Consider the following 20,525-nt stretch of genomic DNA (forward strand, 5'->3'; position numbering starts at 1 on the left):
AATGTAATTATCTTGATTGAAGAATTATACACTATAGTGCCAAAAGTATTGGGACGCCTGCCTTTACACACACATGAACGTTAAAGCGGAGTTCCACCCTAAAAATGAACTTTCTATTAACAGCTTGCCTTTAATGTAAAAAAAAAATTAAAAAAAATACTCACTTCTATCTGGCTGTTACTAGGCAGGTTTCGTAATCTGCCTAGTTCCTGGTCCTAGGTGGTTCAACTTCCTGTCCTAAGACCCCATTGCCTTCTGGGAAATGATGACACTCATTTCCCAGGAGTCTCTGAGCATTACTGTGCCTAAAAATCACCCAGCATGCACCTCTCCCTGAAAACCAGGAAGAAAAAGGAACTGGGCTTCACATGCCACACATATGATAGATACGGCCACAACATGAGCTGGAGGATATAAGGCAAGTGTTTGCAATGATTTCTGGAACGATTAGGAGGCTATCAATATGTTTTAGGGACTATTTAATGTGATTCATTTTAGCTTGCAAAAAATAAATAAATAAATTATGCCCGGAACCCCGCTTTAAAGTGGAGTTCCACCCAGAAATGGAACTCCCGCTGTCCAGGCAGGTGCCCTGGACAGGTAAGTGTCGTTATTTTAAAAGTCAGCAGTTGTAATATTTGTAGCTGCTTAGGTGGATTCAGAAAGAGTTAGGCCGGCATATCAGTAGATACGCCGACCTAACTCGGAATCTGCGCCGACCTAAGTTTAAGTGTATTCTCAAACTGAGATACACTTAAACCTATCTAAGATACGACGGCTTGCGCCGTCGTATCTTAGGGTGCAATATTTAGGCTGGCTGCTAGGTGGCGCTTCCATTGCGTTCGGCGTAGAATACGTAAATTACTAGATACGCCTATTCACGAACGTACATGCGCCCGTCGCAGGCAAGATACGCCGTTTCCGTAAGAGATACGTGGCCTAAAGATAAACATGCCCCCTAGGTGGCGTAGCCAATGTTAAGTATGGCCGTCGTTCCCGCGTCGAAATTTGAAAATTTTACGTTGTTTGCGTAAGTCGTCCGTGAATAGGGCTGGACGTAGTTTACGTCCACGTTGAAACCAATACGTCCTTGCGGCGTACTTTGCCGCAATGCACACTGGGATATGTACACGGATGGCGCATGCGCCGTTCTTAAAAAACGTCAATCACGTCGGGTCACAGTTAATCTACATAAAACGCGCCCCCCACATCCTCATTTGAATTCGGCGCTCTTACGCCGGCCTATTCACGCTACGCCGACGTAACTTAGCAGGCAAGTACTTTGTGAATACAGTACTTGCCTAGCTAACTTACGGCGGCGTAGTGTAAATACGATACGCTACGCCGCCGCAAAGATGCGGCAATGTACCTGAATCCAGCTAGCTGACTTTTATTTTTATCTATTATTAGGCGGATCTCCGCTTAAATGGCATCCCAGTCTCAGTCCATAGGGTTCAATACTGAGTTGGCCCACCCTATGCAGCCATAACAGCTTCAACTCTTCTGGGAAGGCTGTCCACAAGGTTTAGGAGTGTGTCTATGGGAATGTTTGACCATTCTTCCAGAAGCGCATTAGTAAAATCAGGCACTGATGTTGGATAAGAAGGCCTGGCTCACAGTCTCCACTCTAATTCATCCCAAAGGTGTTCTAGGGCAGAGGTCAGGACTCTGTGCAGGCCAGTCATGTTCCTCTACTCCAAACTCGCTCATCCATGTCTTTATGGACCTTGCTTTGTGCACTGGTCCAAATCATTTGGTGGAGGGGGGATTATGGTGTGGGGTTGGGCTGGACCTGGACATCAGCATACATACCTCTCAACATTTTGAGATGGGAATGAGGGACACCTATCAGCAAAAGTATGCAGGCATAGGACACACCCCTTGCCACGCCCCTTTAAAGGAGAATTGTACAACAACAAAAAAACAAGATTGGTTAGACTTGTGTTTCTCAACTCCAGTCCTCAAGGCGCCCCAACAGGTCAAGTTTTCAGGATTTCCCTGTGGTAGTTACTAAGGCACTGATCAAATCACCTGTGCAAAATAATGGAAAGCCTGAAAACATGACCTGTTGGGGCGCCTTGAGGACTGGAGTTGAGAAACCCTGGGTTAGACACACAAGGGCTTTTTTTTATCACTACTATTCCTTTATATTGGCTTTTGGAATTTACAAATGCAGCAATTTAGAAACTGAATGAAAGGTTTAGCGCTCGGAAACACTTTTTGATAGATACAAAGTGCATTTTATATACAACTATATAGATCAGACCAAAATGAGGGACAAATGAGGAGGACAGAGGGACTTTGCTCCAAATCAGGGACAGTTTGGAGCTATGAGCATACCAAGACACTTAGGATAATTTCATGCTCCCAACTTTGTGTGAACAGTTTGAGAATAGACCCTTCCTGTTCCAAAGGACTGTGCACCAGTGCACAAAGTAAAGTCCATAAAGACATGGATGAGCAGGTTTGGGGTGGAGAAACTTGACTGGCCTGCACAGAGTCCTGACGTCAACCCAATAGAACACCTTTGGGATGAATTAGAGTGGATACTGCAAGTCAGGCCTTCTCGTCCAACATCAGTGCCTGACCTCACAAATGAGCTTCTGGAAGAATGGTCAAACATTCCCATAGACACACTCCTAAACCTTGTGGACAGCCTTCCCAGAAGAGTTGAAGCTGTTCTAGCTGCAAAGGGTGGGCCAACGCAATATTGAACCCTATGGACTGAGACTGGGATGCCGTTAAAGTTCATGTGTGTGTAAAGGCAGACGTCCCAATACTTTTGGTAATATAGTGTAACTGTATGTTCCTTCCTGTCCACCAAACCTGTTCCCAGACATGGCTCAGCATCCTTCCTGTCCCTGGCACTGTGTCCCCTGATCACTGATACCCCCAAGCACTGTGTCCCCTGATCACTGATACCCCCAGCACTGTGTCCCCTGATCACTGATACCCCCAGCACTGTGTCCCCTGATCACTGATACCCCCAAGCACTGTGTCCCCTGATCACTAATACCCCGAGCACTGTGTCCCCTGATCACTGATACCCCAAGCACTGTGTCCCCTGATCACTGATACCCCCAAGCACTGTGTCCCCTGATCACTAATACCCCGAGCATTGTGTCCCCTGATCACTGATACCCCCAGCACTGTGTCCCCTGATCACTGATACCCCCAGCACTGTGTCCCCTGATCACTGATACCCCCAAGCACTGTGTCCCCTGATCACTAATACCCCGAGCATTGTGTCCCCTGATCACTGATACCCCCAGCACTGTGTCCCCTGATCACTGATACCCCCAGCACTGTGTCCCCTGATCACTGATACCCCCAAGCACTGTGTCCCCTGATCACTAATACCCCCAGCACTGTGTCCCCTGATCACTGATACCCCCAGCACTGTGTCCCCTGATCACTGATACCCCGAGCATTGTGTCCCCTGATCACTGATACCCCCAGCACTGTCTGTGTCCCCTGATCACTGATACCCCCAGCACTGTGTCCCCTGATCACTGATACCCCCAGCACTGTGTCCCCTGATCACTGATACCCCCAAGCACTGTGTCCCCTGATCACTGATACCCCCAGCACTGTGTCCCCTGATCACTGATACCCCCAGCACTGTGTCCCCTGATCACTGATACCCCCAAGCACTGTGTCCCCTGATCACTGATACCCCCAGCACTGTGTCCCCTGATCACTGATGCCCCCAAGCACTGTGTCCCCTGATCACTGATACCCCCAGCACTGTGTCCCCTGATCACTGATACCCCCAAGCACTGTGTCCCCTGATCACTGATACCCCAAGCACTGTGTCCCCTGATCACTGATACCCCCAGCACTGTGTCCCCTGATACCCCCCAGCACTGTGTCCCCTGATCACTGATACCCCCCAGCACTGTGTCCCCTGATCACTGATACCCCCAGCACTGTGTCCCCTGATCACTGATACCCCCAACACTGTGTCCCCTGATCACTGATACCCCCCAGCACTGTGTCCCCTGATCACTGATACCCCCCAGCACTGTGTCCCCTGATCACTGATACCCCCAACCACTGTGTCCCCTGATCACTGATACCCCCAAGCACTGTGTCCCCCGATCACTGATACCCCCAGCACTGTGTCCCCTGATCACTGATACCCCCAGCACTGTGTCCCCTGATCACTGATACCCCCAGCACTTATGTCCCCTGATCACTGATACCCCCAGCACTGTGTCCCCTGATACCCCTGCACTGTGTCCCCTGATCACTGATACCCCCCAGCACTGTGTCCCCTGATCACTGATACCCCCAGCACTGTGTCCCCTGATCACTGATACCCCCAACACTGTGTCCCCTGATCACTGATACCCCCAACACTGTGTCCCCTGATCACTGATACCCCCAAGCACTGTGTCCCCTGATCACTGATACCCCCAGCACTGTGTCCCCTGATCACTGATACCCCCAGCACTTATGTCCCTTGATCACTGATACCCCCTCCCCCGATCACTGATACCCCCAGCACTTATGTCCCCTGATCACTGATACCCCCTCCCCCGATCATTGATACCCCAGCACTTATGTCCCCTGATACCCCCTCCCCCGATGTCCCCGGTGATAAACTTCAGTGACAACTCTCTTCCTCCGCCTACTGCAGCTCGCAGGTCTCTGTACCGTAATGACTGATATAGAGGAGGCCGGAGTATCAGACTGCTCCGGGTGTGTGCGCATGTTGTAGGAAGAAGGCGGCGGTGAGCGGTGTCGGTGGAGCGGACCATGTCCTGTGTGTAGAGCCCGGAGAGGGAGGGGGGACACCATGAATCTCCGGGGCCTCTTCCAGGACTTCAACCCCAGGTGAGCCGCTGTGTACAGAGCTGAGAGGGAGGAGAGCCGAGACTCCGAGTGTGCGGAAGGCGCATAGGAGAGGCCGAGGAGTCTGAGGCCTAGTGAGGGGGACCGGATAGACGGAGCCTGCAATGCCTGAAGGAGCCGGGTGTCCTGGTATAGGGGAAGAATGTCGGGTGCCGTGGCATGGGGGAAGGAAGCTGGGTGCCCTGGTATGGGGGAAGAATGCGGGGTGCCGTGGCATGGGGGGAAGGAAGCTGGGTGCCCTGGTATGGGGGGAAGAATGCGGGGTGCCCTGGTATGGGGGAAGAATGCGGGGTGCCCTGGTATGGGGGAAGAATGCGGGGTGCCCTGGTATGGGGGAAGAATGCGGGGTGCCCTGGTATGGTGGAAGAATGCGGGGTGCCTTGGTATGGGGGAAAGTAAGCTGGGTGCCCTGGTATGGGGGAAAGTAAGCTGGGTGCCCTGGTATGGGGGAAAGTAAGCTGGGTGCCCTGGTATGGGGGAAAGTAAGCTGGGTGCCCTGGTATGGGGGAAAGTAAGCTGGGTGCCCTGGTATGGGGGAAAGTAAGCTGGGTGCCCTGGTATGGGGGAAAGTAAGCTGGGTGCCCTGGTATGGGGGAAAGTAAGCTGGGTGCCCTGGTATGGGGGAAAGTAAGCTGGGTGCCCTGGTATGGGGGAAGAGGGCTGGTTGCGCTGGTATGGGGAAAGAATGCAGGGTGCCCTGGTATGGGGAAAGAATGTGGGGTGCCCTGCTATGGGGGAAGAAGGCTGGTTGCCCTGCTATGGGGGAAGAAGGCTGGTTGCCCTGCTATGGGGGAAGAATGTGGGGTGCCCTGGTATGGGGGAAGAGGGCTGGTTGCCCTGGCATGGGGGGAATAACTATGGGGGGGGGGAATCTGGGTGCCCTGGTATGGGGGGAGGATTTTTGGGTGCCCTGGTATGGGGGAAGAGGGCTGGTTGCCCTGGCATGGGGGGAAGGAAGCTGGGTGCCCTGGTAAGGGGGGAAAGGGGCCAGGTACCCTGGAAGGGGGCCGGGTGCCCGAGCATGGGCAGAAGGAAGCTGGGTGCCTCGGCATGGGGGGGGAGAGGAAGCTGGGTGCCCTGGTATGGGGGGACGCTGGGTGCCATGGTATGGGGGGCTGGGTGCCCTGGTATGGAGCAAAGGGGGCTGGGTGCCCCAACATGGAGGGAAGGAAACTGGGTGCCCTAGTATGGGGGACTGGTTACCCTGGTATGGGGTGAAGGGGGCTGGGTGCCCCGACGTGGGGAAAGGAAGCTGGGTGCCCGGGTATGGGGGACTGGTTATGGTTACCCTGGTATGGGGTGAAGGGGGCTGGGTGTCCCGACATGGAGGAAAGGAAGCTGGATGCCCTGGTATGTGGGGGGTAAGGGGGCTGGGTCCCCTGGTATGGAGGGGCAAAAGGGGTCTGGGTGCCCTGACATGGGGGGGAAGCTGGGTACCCTGGTATGGAGGGAAGGGGGTTGGTTGCCCAGTATGTAGGGGGGCCTTAGTGCCCTGGAAGGGGTGAAGGAAGATGGTATGGTGGTCTGATTTATTCTGCAAGCACTGGCACAGATCCTCTGTGTCTTGTAGAGATCAGTTTGCTGTGGTGGAATGACAGTCCTATATTACACTCCTCATCATGTAGGAAGCAGAAGGATCCACAGCACACAGGGAGGGCCCAGAGATCTTACAGACCTGGCACTGCATCGTTGGTACAGGTAGAGAGTCACAAGCTCCCTCATGCCTGATATTACTGGGCATTAACTTGGCATGGAGAAGTCTATCAGTTTGGGGGAAGTGCGGGGGTCAAACTGGTACTCAAGAATTTGGCTCAGAAAGTAAGCGGCAGCCTTTATAAATCCTTTGTAGTAGTTTTGTTTAAACCACTTTGCCGTCCCACCCACAGTACTTGCTGCAGGCAGGCAAGTGGCACAATCAGGCAGAGTTGCATACATGTACATGGGCACGCTGCTCCTGTGACCGCTGTGTCCACTGGGTACAACAGATTAGTGTTAGCGGTAAAGCGGTCGGGCCATCACATGATCACAATGTAAACAAAACTGTTGTGAATGAGATGCAGAATAGAGAAGCCTTCCTTTGTTTTTATAGAGGAGACATTGCTTCGTCTTCATGGATTGAATACGCCATATTGCTGGTAACGGTCGTCCTGTAATATTTACTGTCTTCTGTTTTGCAGTAAATTTCTCATCTACGCCTGCTTGTTGCTGTTTTCTGTTCTCCTCTCCTTGCGCCTTGATGGTATTATACAGTGGAGCTACTGGGCAGTGTTTGCACCAATATGGCTATGGAAACTAATGGTAATTGTTGGCGCCTCTGTGGGGACCGGAGTATGGGCACGAAACCCTCAGTACAGGTATTGTAATAGCAGCTATTTACTTCTGTTCCACCAGAGCCTTTTTTTGTTTTTGCTTGTGCATACATTTTTAAAATGTGCAGTTTTAGGCCTGGAGATTAATTAAAATCTCCAAACATTATATATTTCCTGAATGCAAATACCCTGGAGAATAAAATGGTGGCAGATGCAGTTTTTTATGTCACATGGTATTGGTGCACATATTTATCAAAATGCATGTTTTCATTACAAATTACACTATTTTAGTGCGCATAAACACAATGGGTTAATTTACTAAAGGCGAATAGACTGTGTCCGTTACAAGTGCAATTGCACTCATTTTCCCCAGAGCTTAAAGCGGCGGTCCACCTAAAAAAAAAAAAAAAAATATTAAAGGCCAGCAGCTACAAATACTGCAGCTGCTGACTTTGAACATATGGACACTTACCTGTCCAGGGCGCCCGCGATGTCGGAAGCCGATCAGTCGCTCGGCTCTCTGATGCTGCCACCGCCATCCTTGCGGCTTCACTTTCTGGTTCCCTACTGCGCATGCGCAAGTCGGGCTGCGCATCCTCACTGGTCACTGCCGTCTTCTGGGACCTGTGTGTCTCACAGAAGACAGCGGGGGAGCACAGTGTAGGCACAGGAAGTGACATAGATCACCGCAGTGATCTATGCCAGGAATTGGGAGCAAATACCTGTATTACACAGGTATCTGCTCCCTCCTCCCCCCTGAAAAAGTGCCAAATGTGACACCGAAGGGGGGAGGATTCTGAAAGGTGGAAGTTCCATTTTTGGGTGGAACTCCACTTTAACAAATGTGGTAAAGCTCTGCTGATTTCCGTCATCCAATCATGTGCAAGCAAAACTGCTGTTTGTTTTTTGCACCTTATTGGGTATCTTTACAAAATAAAGCTTCATCGCATTCAGTAATCTCTGGGCAAAATTATGCAACTGCAGTCAATTCAACCTCCTATATTATCCACTATAAGAAAATCGGGCGACCATTTTTGTCTGAGGAACTTTTGTATGATTTTCTTATAGTGTACTAAATTTTCAAAAGCTGATGACTTTTCGTACGAAAATTCCCGAAGGGACAAACTCCCAAATTTTTCTCTTACGGGAACAGAATGATCGATTTTCGTTTAACCACTTAAGTACCGGACCATTATGCAGCTTAAAGACCCGGCCAGGTTTTGCGATTCGGCACTGCGTCGTTTTAACTGCCAATTTTGCGTTTGTGCGACGTGGCTCCCAAACAAAATTGATGTCCTTTTTTTTCCCCACAAATAGAGCTTTCTTTTGGTGGTATTTGATAGGGTTGTCCCGATACCGATACTAGTATCGGTATCGGGACCGATTCCGAGTATTTGCGGGAGTACTCGTACTCCTGCAAATACCCCCGATACCGAAATAGAATACTTCCCGCCCGCCGCCGTCCCCGCCGCCACCGCCGCCGCAGCCGCATCCCCGCTTGGTTATTACGTGCGGGGAACATTACAGCTTTCATTTGAATAGCTGTAGTCTTTCCCGCGCGCCGCGTATAGACACTCCCCCTTGCTCAGGTGAACTGTCCAATCCAGAGCAAGGGGGAGTGTCTATACGCGGCGCGCGGGAAAGACTACAGCTATTCAAATGAAAGCTGTGATATTCCCCGCACACTGTAAACCATTCCATGCCGCACATGTGACAGCAGAATGTGGCGGCGTCGCACGGGTTAATCCGCAGTGCTCACCAATAGCAGACAGGGCGGTTTTGCCGGCTGCGCATTATTCTAGATGTTGCTTCCTGAAATCCTCCAATCCCAGCACCCCCCGCTCTGCTGACACCCAGGCAGGTAATAGTGCGCCGTGTCCTACACCCGGAGTCACCCCATTGCCGCTCACAGACCGGATCTGCTGGTGCCGTAGCTTGCAGTGTCGCTCAGGAGGCCGGGGGTCCCCGCCAACATAGCTCCTCTGTAATGATCTGTTCGTTGCTTGTCTGTCTGTGACCTGTAATACTAGTACTGCAGGGTGACTGAAACATGTGAGACAGGTCTCCTCCTGTGTGTGTCAGCAGGCTGGGATCGCTACTATGGGGACAGATTGTATAGGAATGCTTGGGGAGATCTTCACCTGTGATCAGTTTTGTTTTTTCTACTTCTGTGTCACAATAGATGACATCTATTGTGACACAGAAGTAGAAAAAACAAACTGATCACAGGTGAAGATCTCCCCATGCATTCCTATACAATCTGTCCCCATAGTAGCGATCCCAGCCTGCTGACACACACACACACACACACACACACAGGAGGAGACCTGTCTCACATGTTTCAGTCACCCTGCAGTACTAGATGTGATTTCCAATGTTGTCCAATGGTATGGGACTGTGATCCCCTTTGATTTTCTGCTGTTGGAATTTCTGAGGCATATGAGGAACAGGAAATGTTTTATTTCATGAAATTATAACCTGTGTTCAAATGATTTTTGCTTTCAATCTGTTCACAATGTGTCTATTGGCTTAATTTAGGCTACCCAGGCATGTGTGAGTGATTTAAAAGGTTAAATTGCCTTTCGGGGAAAATAATAATAAATGCACGTATATTTTGTTGTATAGTGCAACTTTTTATTTTTTTTCTACAGGAGATTGCAAAGAGCATTACACCTGCTGCATATGTGTGGGGACATGGCTGCATATGTGGGGGGACATGGCTGCATATGTGGGGGGACATGGCTGCATGTGTGGGGGGACATGGCTGCATGTGTGGGGGGACATGGCTGCATATGTGTGGGGGGACATGGCTGCATATGTGGGGGGGGGCATGGCTGCATATGTGGGGGGGGACATGGCTGCATATGTGGGGGGGACATGGCTGCATATGTGGGGGGGACATGGCTGCATTTGTGGGGGGACATGGCTGCATTTGGGGACACATTTAAAAAAAAAGTATCGGTATTCGGTATCGGCGAGTACTTGGAAAAAAAGTATCGGTACTTGTACTCGGTCCTAAAAAAGTGGTATCGGGACAACCCTAGTATTTGATAACCTCTGCGGTTTTTATTTTTTATGCTAAAAAACAAAAATAGAGCGACAATTTTTGAAAAAAAATGCAATATTTTTTTACTTTTTGCTATATATATATATATATATATATATATATATATATATATATATATATATATATATATATATATATATATATATATATATATATATATAATCACAATAAGCGTTTATTGATTGGTTTGCACAATTTTTTTTTAGCGTCTACCAAATAGGGGATAGTTTTATGGCATTTTTATTAGAAATTCTTTTTTTCTATTAATAGCAGTTTTTTTTTTTTTTTAATATATATCGTGACTGTGACATTATGGCAGACACATCGGACACTTTTGACACTATTTTGGGACCAAGAGCAATTTATCGGTCTGTGTCTCTATGAGGTGCCACATCCAATAATAATTTTTGGACCAGTCATTTTTACAGCAAACAGTGCTATAAAAATGCACTGGTTACTGTAAAAATGACACTGGCAGTGAAGGGGTTAACCAGCAGGGGGCGCTGTAGGGGTTAAGTGTGGTGGTGGGGGGGGGGGTGGCTTAGCATGTGAAGTCACTGATCGTCGTTCCCTAACACAGGGAACAGACGATCACTGACAGCCCCACTAGGAAGCACGGGGAGAGGTTTGTTTACACTTACCTCTCCCTGTTCTTCCTCTCTGTGACCCGATCGCGGGACACCAACGGCGATCGGGTCTGCTGTTCCCGCGTGGATGGTCAAGGAGAAGAGGACCGGGTCGCGAGACCCACGGCTGGGCTCTTAAAGGGGGACGTACATGTACGACCTTCTGTCCTGCCGTGCCATTCTGGACGTATATCTGCGTGCGGCGGTCCTCCAAGTGATTTATGTGTACCATTTTCATACAAGAAAAATCAGAAAAGAAAGACTACTCATGATCAGAAACAATAAACCACAACAGAAAATAAAAGCCTTTGTCGTACAAGAATTTTCGTTCATTGGTTCCGATTTGCTGTAAAACAACGAGGTAAATCGGATGATTGTTCGCCCCATTTTCTTATTATGTGTTCCCTACATTGCTCTTTAAACTTAAAGATTAACTCTCCAGGTGATCTATGTACATGGCAAGGATTGTAACCAGCTTTGTTGCAGATTCCTACCTTTTTGTTATTCTCGATAAAGAGGAGTTTTATAGTCCGTGTTCAGAGTGAATCTGTATGTGGGTGGTTTTGTAATTATCAATCGGCTGCTGCACCTGCAGAGCTCTAATGAATAAAATTGCAGGATCTGAATCTCTTTAGATGAGATTTCCTTTGGGAGTATCTCACCAAAAGTGCAGACTTCTGGTAAAATCTGTAAAATCGTCATGCGATGTGGATCGGTCAAATTGCATGACAAGTCGCACAGGTGTGAACGGGGCTTACAGATGGATTTCCATATTAATGTCTAAGATGAGAGGAATTTGATGGACTTTATTATCTATTACCAGAACCCAGTTAAACTCTAGTCGGTATAAAGATAAGAGTATTCATTGGTCAGAACAGGCAAGCACACGGTTTTTATAGTTGAGTGTTTTTTCTAATACTGTATGTGATGTGTTCTCTATAATGGATCTTTCAGTATGCATTAAATGTTCAGTCTTGTTCTTCTTCAGATGTTTGCTGTAACGTTTTTTTTTTCTCTCTGTTTCTGCAGGGCAGAAGGTGAAACCTGTGTGGAGTTTAAAGCAATGCTTATAGCGGTGGGGATTCACCTGCTGCTCCTAATGTTTGAAGTTCTTGTCTGTGATCGAATCGAGAGAGGAAACCACTACTTCTGGCTCTTGGTCTTTATGCCTCTATTCTTTGTGTCTCCAGTTTCAGTTGCTGCTTGTGTATGGGGCTTCCGACATGACCGTTCTCTTGAAGTAAGTAGAATGGAACTAGTAGTATAAAGCATTATATGTAATTATTTTCTACCTAAAATTAAAAAGTCAACAGCTACAAATACTGTAGATGCTGACATTTTAATATTGGGTCACCTGCCTGTTCTGGGTTCCCGCAATGTCGGCACCCCAGCCGATATTCTGATTGGTTTCTGTCTCCGCTATTCCTGGTAAGGGAAGCCGGCAGTGACAACCGGTTTGCTACTGCGCATCTGCAAAGCGCTCTGCATTTTCTATTTGGCCCGGTGGCAGAGGAAGGAGGAGGGGGGCCGAATTTCTTATGGACAGTGCCTTCTCCAGTAGTGGTAAAGGGTGACCTGTCTAAAACAGCCCCCCCCCCCCCCCCCAGGTCACCCTTTACCACTACCGGAGAACGCCTGTGGATGAGAATGAACAAATTGTTTCAGATATTGCCTACATTTTCCAGTGTAGAGAATCGTGCAGTCCAGAAATCTAGCTAATTATGATTTAGAGGCGTAAAATTCTCCACAGACCAGACAAGCTTTCTTGGGCACCCTGGAAAGGCAGTATCACAAAGTCTAATGCCGCGTATACACGCTCGGAATTTCCGACAACAAATGTTCGATAGGAGCTTGTTGTTGGAAATTCCGACCGTGTGTATACTCCATCGGACATTTGCTGTCGGAATTTCCGACAACAAAAATTTGAGAGCTGGTTCTCAAATTTTCCGACAACGAAATCCGTTCTCGTAAATTCTGATCTCGTGTAGACAATTCCGACACACAAAAATCCACACATGCTCTGAATCAAGTACGAGACGGAATCGCTCGGTCTGGTAAAACTAGCGCTCATAATGGAGATAGCACATTCGTCACGCTGTAACGGACTGAAAAGCACAAGGCTGAAAAGCGCAAATCGTCTCTCACCAAACTTCCACTAACACGATTGGTATTAAACTTTCCTTTAATAGTGCCGTCGTAGTGTTGTACTTGACCGCGTTCTTGACGTTCGGAATTTCCGACATTTGTGTGTATGCAAGACAAGTTTGAGCCAACATCCGCTGGAAAAAAATCCACAGTTTTGTTGTCGGAATGTCTGATCATCTGTAAGCGGAAAAGGATTGAATACAAATTGTAAAGTTCATGCACAGGCCCAGCAGAGAAGATTATGACAAGTGGCTGTGTTGTTCTGAGAAAGGCCACACAGATGGTATTTCACTCAATTGACTCCATAGACATGCTGGTAGGTTAATTGGCTTCTGTCTAAAATTGGCCCTAGTATATGAATGTGAGTTGGGGACCTTAGATTGTAAGCTCCTTGAGGAAAGGGACCGATGTGAATGTACATTGTATATGTAAAGCGCTGCGTAAATTGACAGCGCTATAGAAGTACCTTAATAATAATAATAGTAATAATAATTGGGGGTAGTGGAATATATATAAAGTAACTCTCACACTACACTTATTTGGATATAGAAAACCTTTCCGTTTTCCCCTCTTTTGCAGTTGGAGATCTTGTGCTCTGTTAATATATTGCAGTTCATATTCATTGCACTAAGACTGGATGGCATCATCACTTGGCCATGGCTGGTAAGCGGTTTTTTTTTTTTTTTCCCCTTAGTTTTGATTTAAGCCATGTGTGTCTGAAACAGCTTAAACATTCTTGGATAGCTGAGGTTTAATTAGTTGCATGTGGTAGTTTTTATGTGTCATTTAACCATTTGTTTTCTATTTAGGTGGTGTGTGTGCCTCTTTGGATTCTTATGTCCTTCCTGTGTTTGGTGGTTTTGTATTATATTGTGTGGTCCGTCCTTTTCTTGCGATCAATGGATGTCATAGCCGAACAAAGACGGACACATATCACCATGGCAGTTAGTTGGATGGCTATAGTTGTGCCGTTGCTCACTTTTGAGGTAATTTTAATGTTTAGAATGCAAACAAAAATATTTCTAATGCTAATATGGTCACATTTAAATGCCATTTACCCAAATGCATGTAAATGCTGGATTGTAAGTCTTACCTGCTTATTTTGAACCAATGGGTTTTATACATTGAGTCACTGGCTTATAAACAAATACGCAGATAAGGTGTATCTGAGAAAAGACAGAAGTTCTAACCTGCATTCTTGGTCTGGGCCAGCACATTGAAGCGAGAATGTCAGTATGACCGCCAGGCATTTTAACAGATAGTTACAAAAAAATACTATACTGCGCTAAAGGTAAATAAATTGAAAAAGTGTTGGTGAAAACGAAGCTGCGACACCTAAAAACATGCGATACTCATGAAATAATTATAAAGGGGGGGGGAAAAGGGGGGATGTGGTCGCGCTAAATTAAATCTAATGACACGAATTGATAATAAACATGCATAATCAATGAGATATAATGAATAAAAAATTATATACAATTAAATGTGTAGAGTGCAAATGAATAAAGTCCCAATGTAAAGGGTGAAAGTCCACATCTGGTGAATAGTGAACAGTTAAACATGGAAATAGCGTCGAAAATAGGTGAATCCACCACCACCACCGAGGTAAGAAAGCTGCTGCTCAAGAGGTACACCGGGAAGAAGAATGAGTATAAACACCTTTACTGGAAAGGATTGACCCCCTAATTTAAAATTGCTGGCAGAAAAAATAATTAAAATAAAACGTAGCGTGCCCTTTGATAACGTCTTTTATGACGAAACATGTCAGGGCGGAGCCACGCACTGATGTCACTGCGTTCAACGTGACCCCGGAAGCACGGGCGTATGTTTTTATTTTAATTATTTTTTTCTGCCGGCAATTTTAAATTAGTTCTTCGGAACTTGTGTTACTTTTTTCTTTTAATAAACCGAGGAAGTGTTTACGGTATTACACCATCTCAAGTTTTTCTTTCGCTTTTTTCGGCATGCTGAGTCCGATCTGTACAGCCGTAAGGAACCGATATGAGCGGAGTGGCGCATACGATTGTGATATCCTGATACCCCGCAAAGGGCTATTTCTGCAGGCGCATACGACCTTGCCTAACAGGGGGTCCATCCTTTCCGGTAAGGGTGTTTATACTCATTCTTCTTCCCGGTGTACCTCTTGAGGAGCGGCTTTCTTACCTCAGTGGTGGTGGATTCACCTATTTTCAATGCTATTTCTACGTTTGACTGTTCAATATTCACCAGTTGTGGACTTTCACCCTTTACATTGGGACTTTATTAATTTGCACTCTACACATATTTATTTGTATATCATTTTGTATTCAGTATTCATTATATCTCATAACAGATAGGTCAGCTGTTACAGAGCCTCTGTTTCTCTGACAGGGTTACCTTAAAGTCAGCTGATGTTAAAGCCCAACTTAGGTCTTCCTCAGGCCATCATCCTGTAATGTTCTGAATGCTCTTTGGACCTTCATTTGTAGTGGGCAGTCCTCAGTGATGCAGAGCTGCACTGATGTGATGTCAGGACTGTCCTCAGCATCATTACACTGGGTGCACAGTGCTGTAGCGCCCTCCACTTAGACGATCCTTTAAGTGTTCCAGGTTGAATTATACTGGATGGTGAATATTTTTGTTTATTCCTCCTGGAATAGCCGAGTTGACTTTTTATCAGTTCACATTTGTGTTATCTTGTGTTTAGACAAAAGAAGGTGAGGTTATTGACTTTTACTGATAATTTTATATGTTTTTATATTTATCTTTTAGATTCTGCTTGTACATCGACTAGATGACCATAACTTGTTCTCCTACATCCCAATCTTTGTCCCTTTATGGCTTTCTTTAATCACTCTGATGGCAACAACATTTGGGCAAAAAGGAGGCAATCACTGTGAGTAGTAATCATTAGAGCAAATCGTTTTAAGTGTATAAAATCCTGGCCTATAGTGAAGCTTTAGATCGGCACCCTTCTAATTGAAGTAAACCTTTTTAGGGTTCAGATATACAAATTATTTTAAAATTGCTTGGTAGCATGACATTAAAGGATAAATTCACCTTTGTGAACATGGTTCATGTTACGCCCATTTTTAGAGTGTAACATGTTTAGCATCTATTTATTTCTTTTTAAAGGTAAAGTTGTCCTTTAACCACTTGAGAGCCACGCTATAGACGAAAGACGTCCACAGCGCGGCTCTCAACTGCCGGGTGGACGTCCCTGGACGTCCTTTTATGTGCATTTCCCGGGCGCGCAGCGGGGAAACACTGTGCCCGGCGCATCGCTGAGATGCCGAAGCGCGTGCCTGACGGCCGCAATGTCCGCCAGGTACCCGCGATCGGCGGTGACAGCAGGGAGGTGGAGCTCTGTGTGTAACACAGAGCTCCACATCCTGTCAGGGAGAGAGGAGACCGATGCTGTGTCCCCATGTACATAGGGACACAGCATCGGTCACCTCCCCCAGTCAGTCCCCACCCAGGGAATACATTTAACCCCTTCCTCACCCCCTAGTGTTAACTGTATAAATGTGACTGGCAGGAAAGGGGTTATCAGTGCATTTTTATAGCACTGATCACTGTATAAATGTGAATGGTCCCAAAATTGTGTCTGATATGTCCGCCGTATATCGCAGGCCTGACAAAAAAATTCACAGTTCGCCACCATTACTAGTAAAAAATAAATTGTAAATCTATCCCCTATTTTGTAGGCGCTATAACTTTTGCGCAAACAATCAATATACGCTTATTGCGATTTTTATTTTTATTTTTTTAACAAAAATATGTAGAACAATACGTATCGGCCTAAACCGAGGAAAAAAATATATTAAAAAAAAATTTGGGATATTATTCTAACAAAAAATAAAAAATATTGTTTTTTTTTTTCTAAATTTTTTTTTTTGTTTAACGCGAAAAAAAATTAAAATCGCAGAGATGATCAAATACCACCAAAAGAAAGCTCTATTTGTGGGGAAAAAAACTGATAGAAATATTATTTGGGTACAGTGTTGTATGACTGCGCAATTATCATTCAAAATGCATCAGCACTGAAAGCTGAAAATTGGTCTGGGCAGGAAGGGGGTTTAAGTGCCCAGTAATGAAGTGGTTAAAGGGCTTGTCCACACTGCCACTCATTGCGTTGCAATTACTAGCCCATTAAAAACAAATGATCTGGAACGCATCCCAGTGCACAAAAACTGACATTATCAAATCAGTGGCAACACTGATCCCGCTGAGACGGCGGATCGCGCACACTGTGCAGGGACCGCCCTGTCTTTTCTCCGCTCTCCCCTATGGGGGGATCAGATGAACACTGACCGTCTGTCCGTGTTCACCCGATTCGCTCTGCAGACGGATGGGAAAAATAGGATTTTCCTTCGTCTGCAGAATCGGAGGATTACGGACCCGGATGAGATCGGGTGTCAGCGGAAGAACATCCGCTATCTCATAGGGATCAATGTATGTCCCCTTTTCATCTGTACATGGATGGATGAAAAAGCGGACATACGGTCCGCATGTGTGAAAGGGGCCTTAGGCTTCCTGTGTCACCCAATGAACTTCCAAGGGAAGAATTGTGTGGGGAGTACAAAAATTCTATTTGATAAGAAAGTTTTAGATTGTCTTAGATTGAGGTGCCTTAGCACAATTTGGAGCATAGGGTACTGTATAGCCAATACTTTCCTAACAAATCTATTTTTTTTTTTCCAGGGTGGTTTGGCATTCGGAAAGACTTCTGTCAGTTCCTGCTAGAGATCTTCCCTTTCCTTCGGGAATACGGCAATATATCCTATGATATTCATCATGAGGACAGTGAAGATGCAGAGGAAACGCCTGTACCAGAACCTCCCAAAATTGCCCCAATGTTTCGAAAAAAGACTGGCGTAGTAATTACACAAAGCCCGGGCAAATATGTTGTGCCTCCTCCCAAGCTGAACATAGATATGCCAGATTAAAGGGACTTCAAGACATGAAGAACTTGCCTAGGTGCACTTGCCTGTTTCCAGCCCGAGGGTAAAAGCAGCTCTTCACAATGAGACCAGACTATCTATGCTACTGACCTTACTTCATTTTTGTTTCTTTTGCTTTGTTTTTAAAAACTTTATTTTTAAAATGCAGCATAACATTACATATCTGTGCTGCTGCATTGCAATTTTCTCTCCCTGACCATGTCAGCTCAGCTAACAGATGATCAATGTAGCTATTCATTACATGCTTGAACTTCTAAGAGAATAAATTAATGTTATTGTGAAATGCTGTTTGGCATACCTGTAAAGGTTATTCTTGTGTTTGATGTGCAGCTATTATGCAAGGCTCCTTCTGCTTTGGACAAAACTCTTGCATTACCTACTTTATACCACTAGTGTATTTTTATGTATGAAATATTGATTTATTAAAACCTGAGCACTGCTTCTGTAATAGTAATTAGGGGATCACCTTCTGGCCTCTCTCCCGTTTCATGGAACCAGGACCCCACTTTTCACCTGCTAGAGAAACTGAATAGAGTAGCCAATCATAACCTACGAGAAATGCTTAGGGGACCCCGCTCAGGCTGTTAAGGTCTGATGCTGACTGGGGAAAGGTTTGTCCAGACCCAAAGCATGCTGTAGAAATGGGAAGAGAGAGGCCAGCTGCTGCACGCTTCACCCTGCCTGAGTGGTTACAAAAGCATTATCAGCTTCATTTATCCAGGTCATGTCTCAAAATGTTTCGCCTCAGGGGCAGGAAAAAAAACAGGATGGGGGCATGGCCTGGATGAATTGAACGGAGGCATGCTTTTACCACTTAGACTGGGTATCTCTCCCTATTTAGAGCTGCTAACCAGTTTAAATGAAACACTCCATGAGTGCTATTATATGTAAAAAAAACGACTTCAGTCTACCTAGTGAATTTTAACAATAAATAGGAAGATGGCTTTTGCTCATAAAATACATTTTGGGTCGAGGGACTGACCTTTCACCCTTTTTAGAAAGCAAAACGGAACTTTAGTTTAGCCTGGCAAATCCATTTTGTTGATGTGCCTGCCTTTAGAACTTGCAATCTACCCTGGGCATCTGATGGGTGACTGCATCTTGATGCAATTTGGTATGAAGGAAGATTATTTGAGTAGTATTCCACCAGTAAAGTCACCAATCCTTTTCTGCATTGTTTTGGGTCAGTGACCGTAATGACATTTTGTTTTTCATTGATCATCTCTAAGTAGAAATACCCTTTAATGACACTTAAAAAGATTGTAGTATTTGAGAAGCAGACATTGACCCAATCTTAACCCTAGGATTTTTTTTTTTTAGTTTTTTGTAGGTATTGCAGCCTTGCTTGTTTGTATAGTATTTATAAAATTGTTTTAGCAATGTAATATATTCTGTTCAAATTATACTTGTGTACAGTATAAATTGTTAAATACAAAATATTTTTTTAAATAAGATTTGTTTGTAAAAAAAAATAAAGCTTATGTTTCCAGATTTGTCATTTATAATTTTAAATACCGTTGGATGTGTATCATCAACAAACGAAAAGCCAGTACTTTTTTTGTGTTTTTGTTCTATTTTGTTTTGTTTTTCACACTGATCTAGAAAATCACTATCCAAATTGAATGTTACTTATTATGCACTGAAACGGTGTTGCTTGTAAAGTTTACTGGCCAACCTTTTATTAACATGTTTCTGTTGCAAGTGTTCAGTAAACTCTTTGAATGTCTTAAGATCTTTTGGTGTTTGAACTGTTATTTACAAACATACTGGAGCTGATGAGATATGGAACATAGTAAAGCGGAGGTATTGCCTATAGTAAACATTTCACTGTTTATTTTAATTAGTTGTGTGTGTGTGTGTGTGTGTGTGTGTGTGTGTGTATATATATATATATATATATATATATATATATATATTTAGTTTGCCCACAATATTCAATTTTTTAATTGTTGTTTTATATGTTCACTTAATAATTTTTTTGGGGGTTGCGCTATATTTTACACTTTTTACTATTTCTGTTTATTGCTGCCTATTCCAGCAATACCTATTTTACAGCACCTATTCAGAGTCTTCTCTGTCCCAATATTTATGAAGTTTTTTTCACTCACCTTTGTTCTACCATTTCACATTTTTAACCACTGAATAATTTGAGGTTAATTAGCAGGTGTTGTCCTGCTTAACCCAATTTAATCCTTTATTATCACCTTGATTTTTGTGGTTTATTTATAAGTACACCCTTTTTTTTGGGGAAGCGCAAATTCACTATTGCTTTACACACACACACATTTTTTTTATATATATATATATATATATATACATACACATAAATAAAATACACACACCTGTATATAAAAATTACTATATGTATACAAGCCTTATTTTACAAATAAAACATTCACTGCATGACAAAGGAAGCCTAGATCCCTATGGGCTTGCTAATGAGACACCGCAGCAGCTTCTTTATCCATAGAGTTCCAGAGAACTGGTTTAAAGTGGTAGTAAACTCTACTACCACTTTTACCTAGGCTTGCCTGTAGGTAAAAAGAATATCTCCTAAACCTGTACGGTTTAGGAGATA

At 45.1% G+C, this 20,525-nt stretch overlaps 1 protein-coding gene across 1 annotated transcript; it reads left to right on the forward strand.

Moving 5' to 3' along the window:
* Nucleotides 1-4,686: 4,686 nt before the first annotated feature.
* Nucleotides 4,687-19,679, forward strand: TMEM185A (transmembrane protein 185A). The gene is made up of 7 exons (XM_040323797.1): nt 4,687-4,839; nt 7,035-7,211; nt 11,889-12,099; nt 13,584-13,667; nt 13,814-13,990; nt 15,756-15,879; nt 17,688-19,679. Exons 1-7 carry the CDS (start codon nt 4,802-4,804, stop codon nt 17,930-17,932), a joined length of 1,056 nt encoding a protein of 351 aa, XP_040179731.1. The 5' UTR covers nt 4,687-4,801; the 3' UTR covers nt 17,933-19,679.
* Nucleotides 19,680-20,525: the final 846 nt, after the last annotated feature.

Source organism: Rana temporaria, chromosome 9 (assembly GCF_905171775.1).
Source record: "Rana temporaria chromosome 9, aRanTem1.1, whole genome shotgun sequence".
Lineage (NCBI taxonomy): Eukaryota > Metazoa > Chordata > Amphibia > Anura > Ranidae > Rana > Rana temporaria.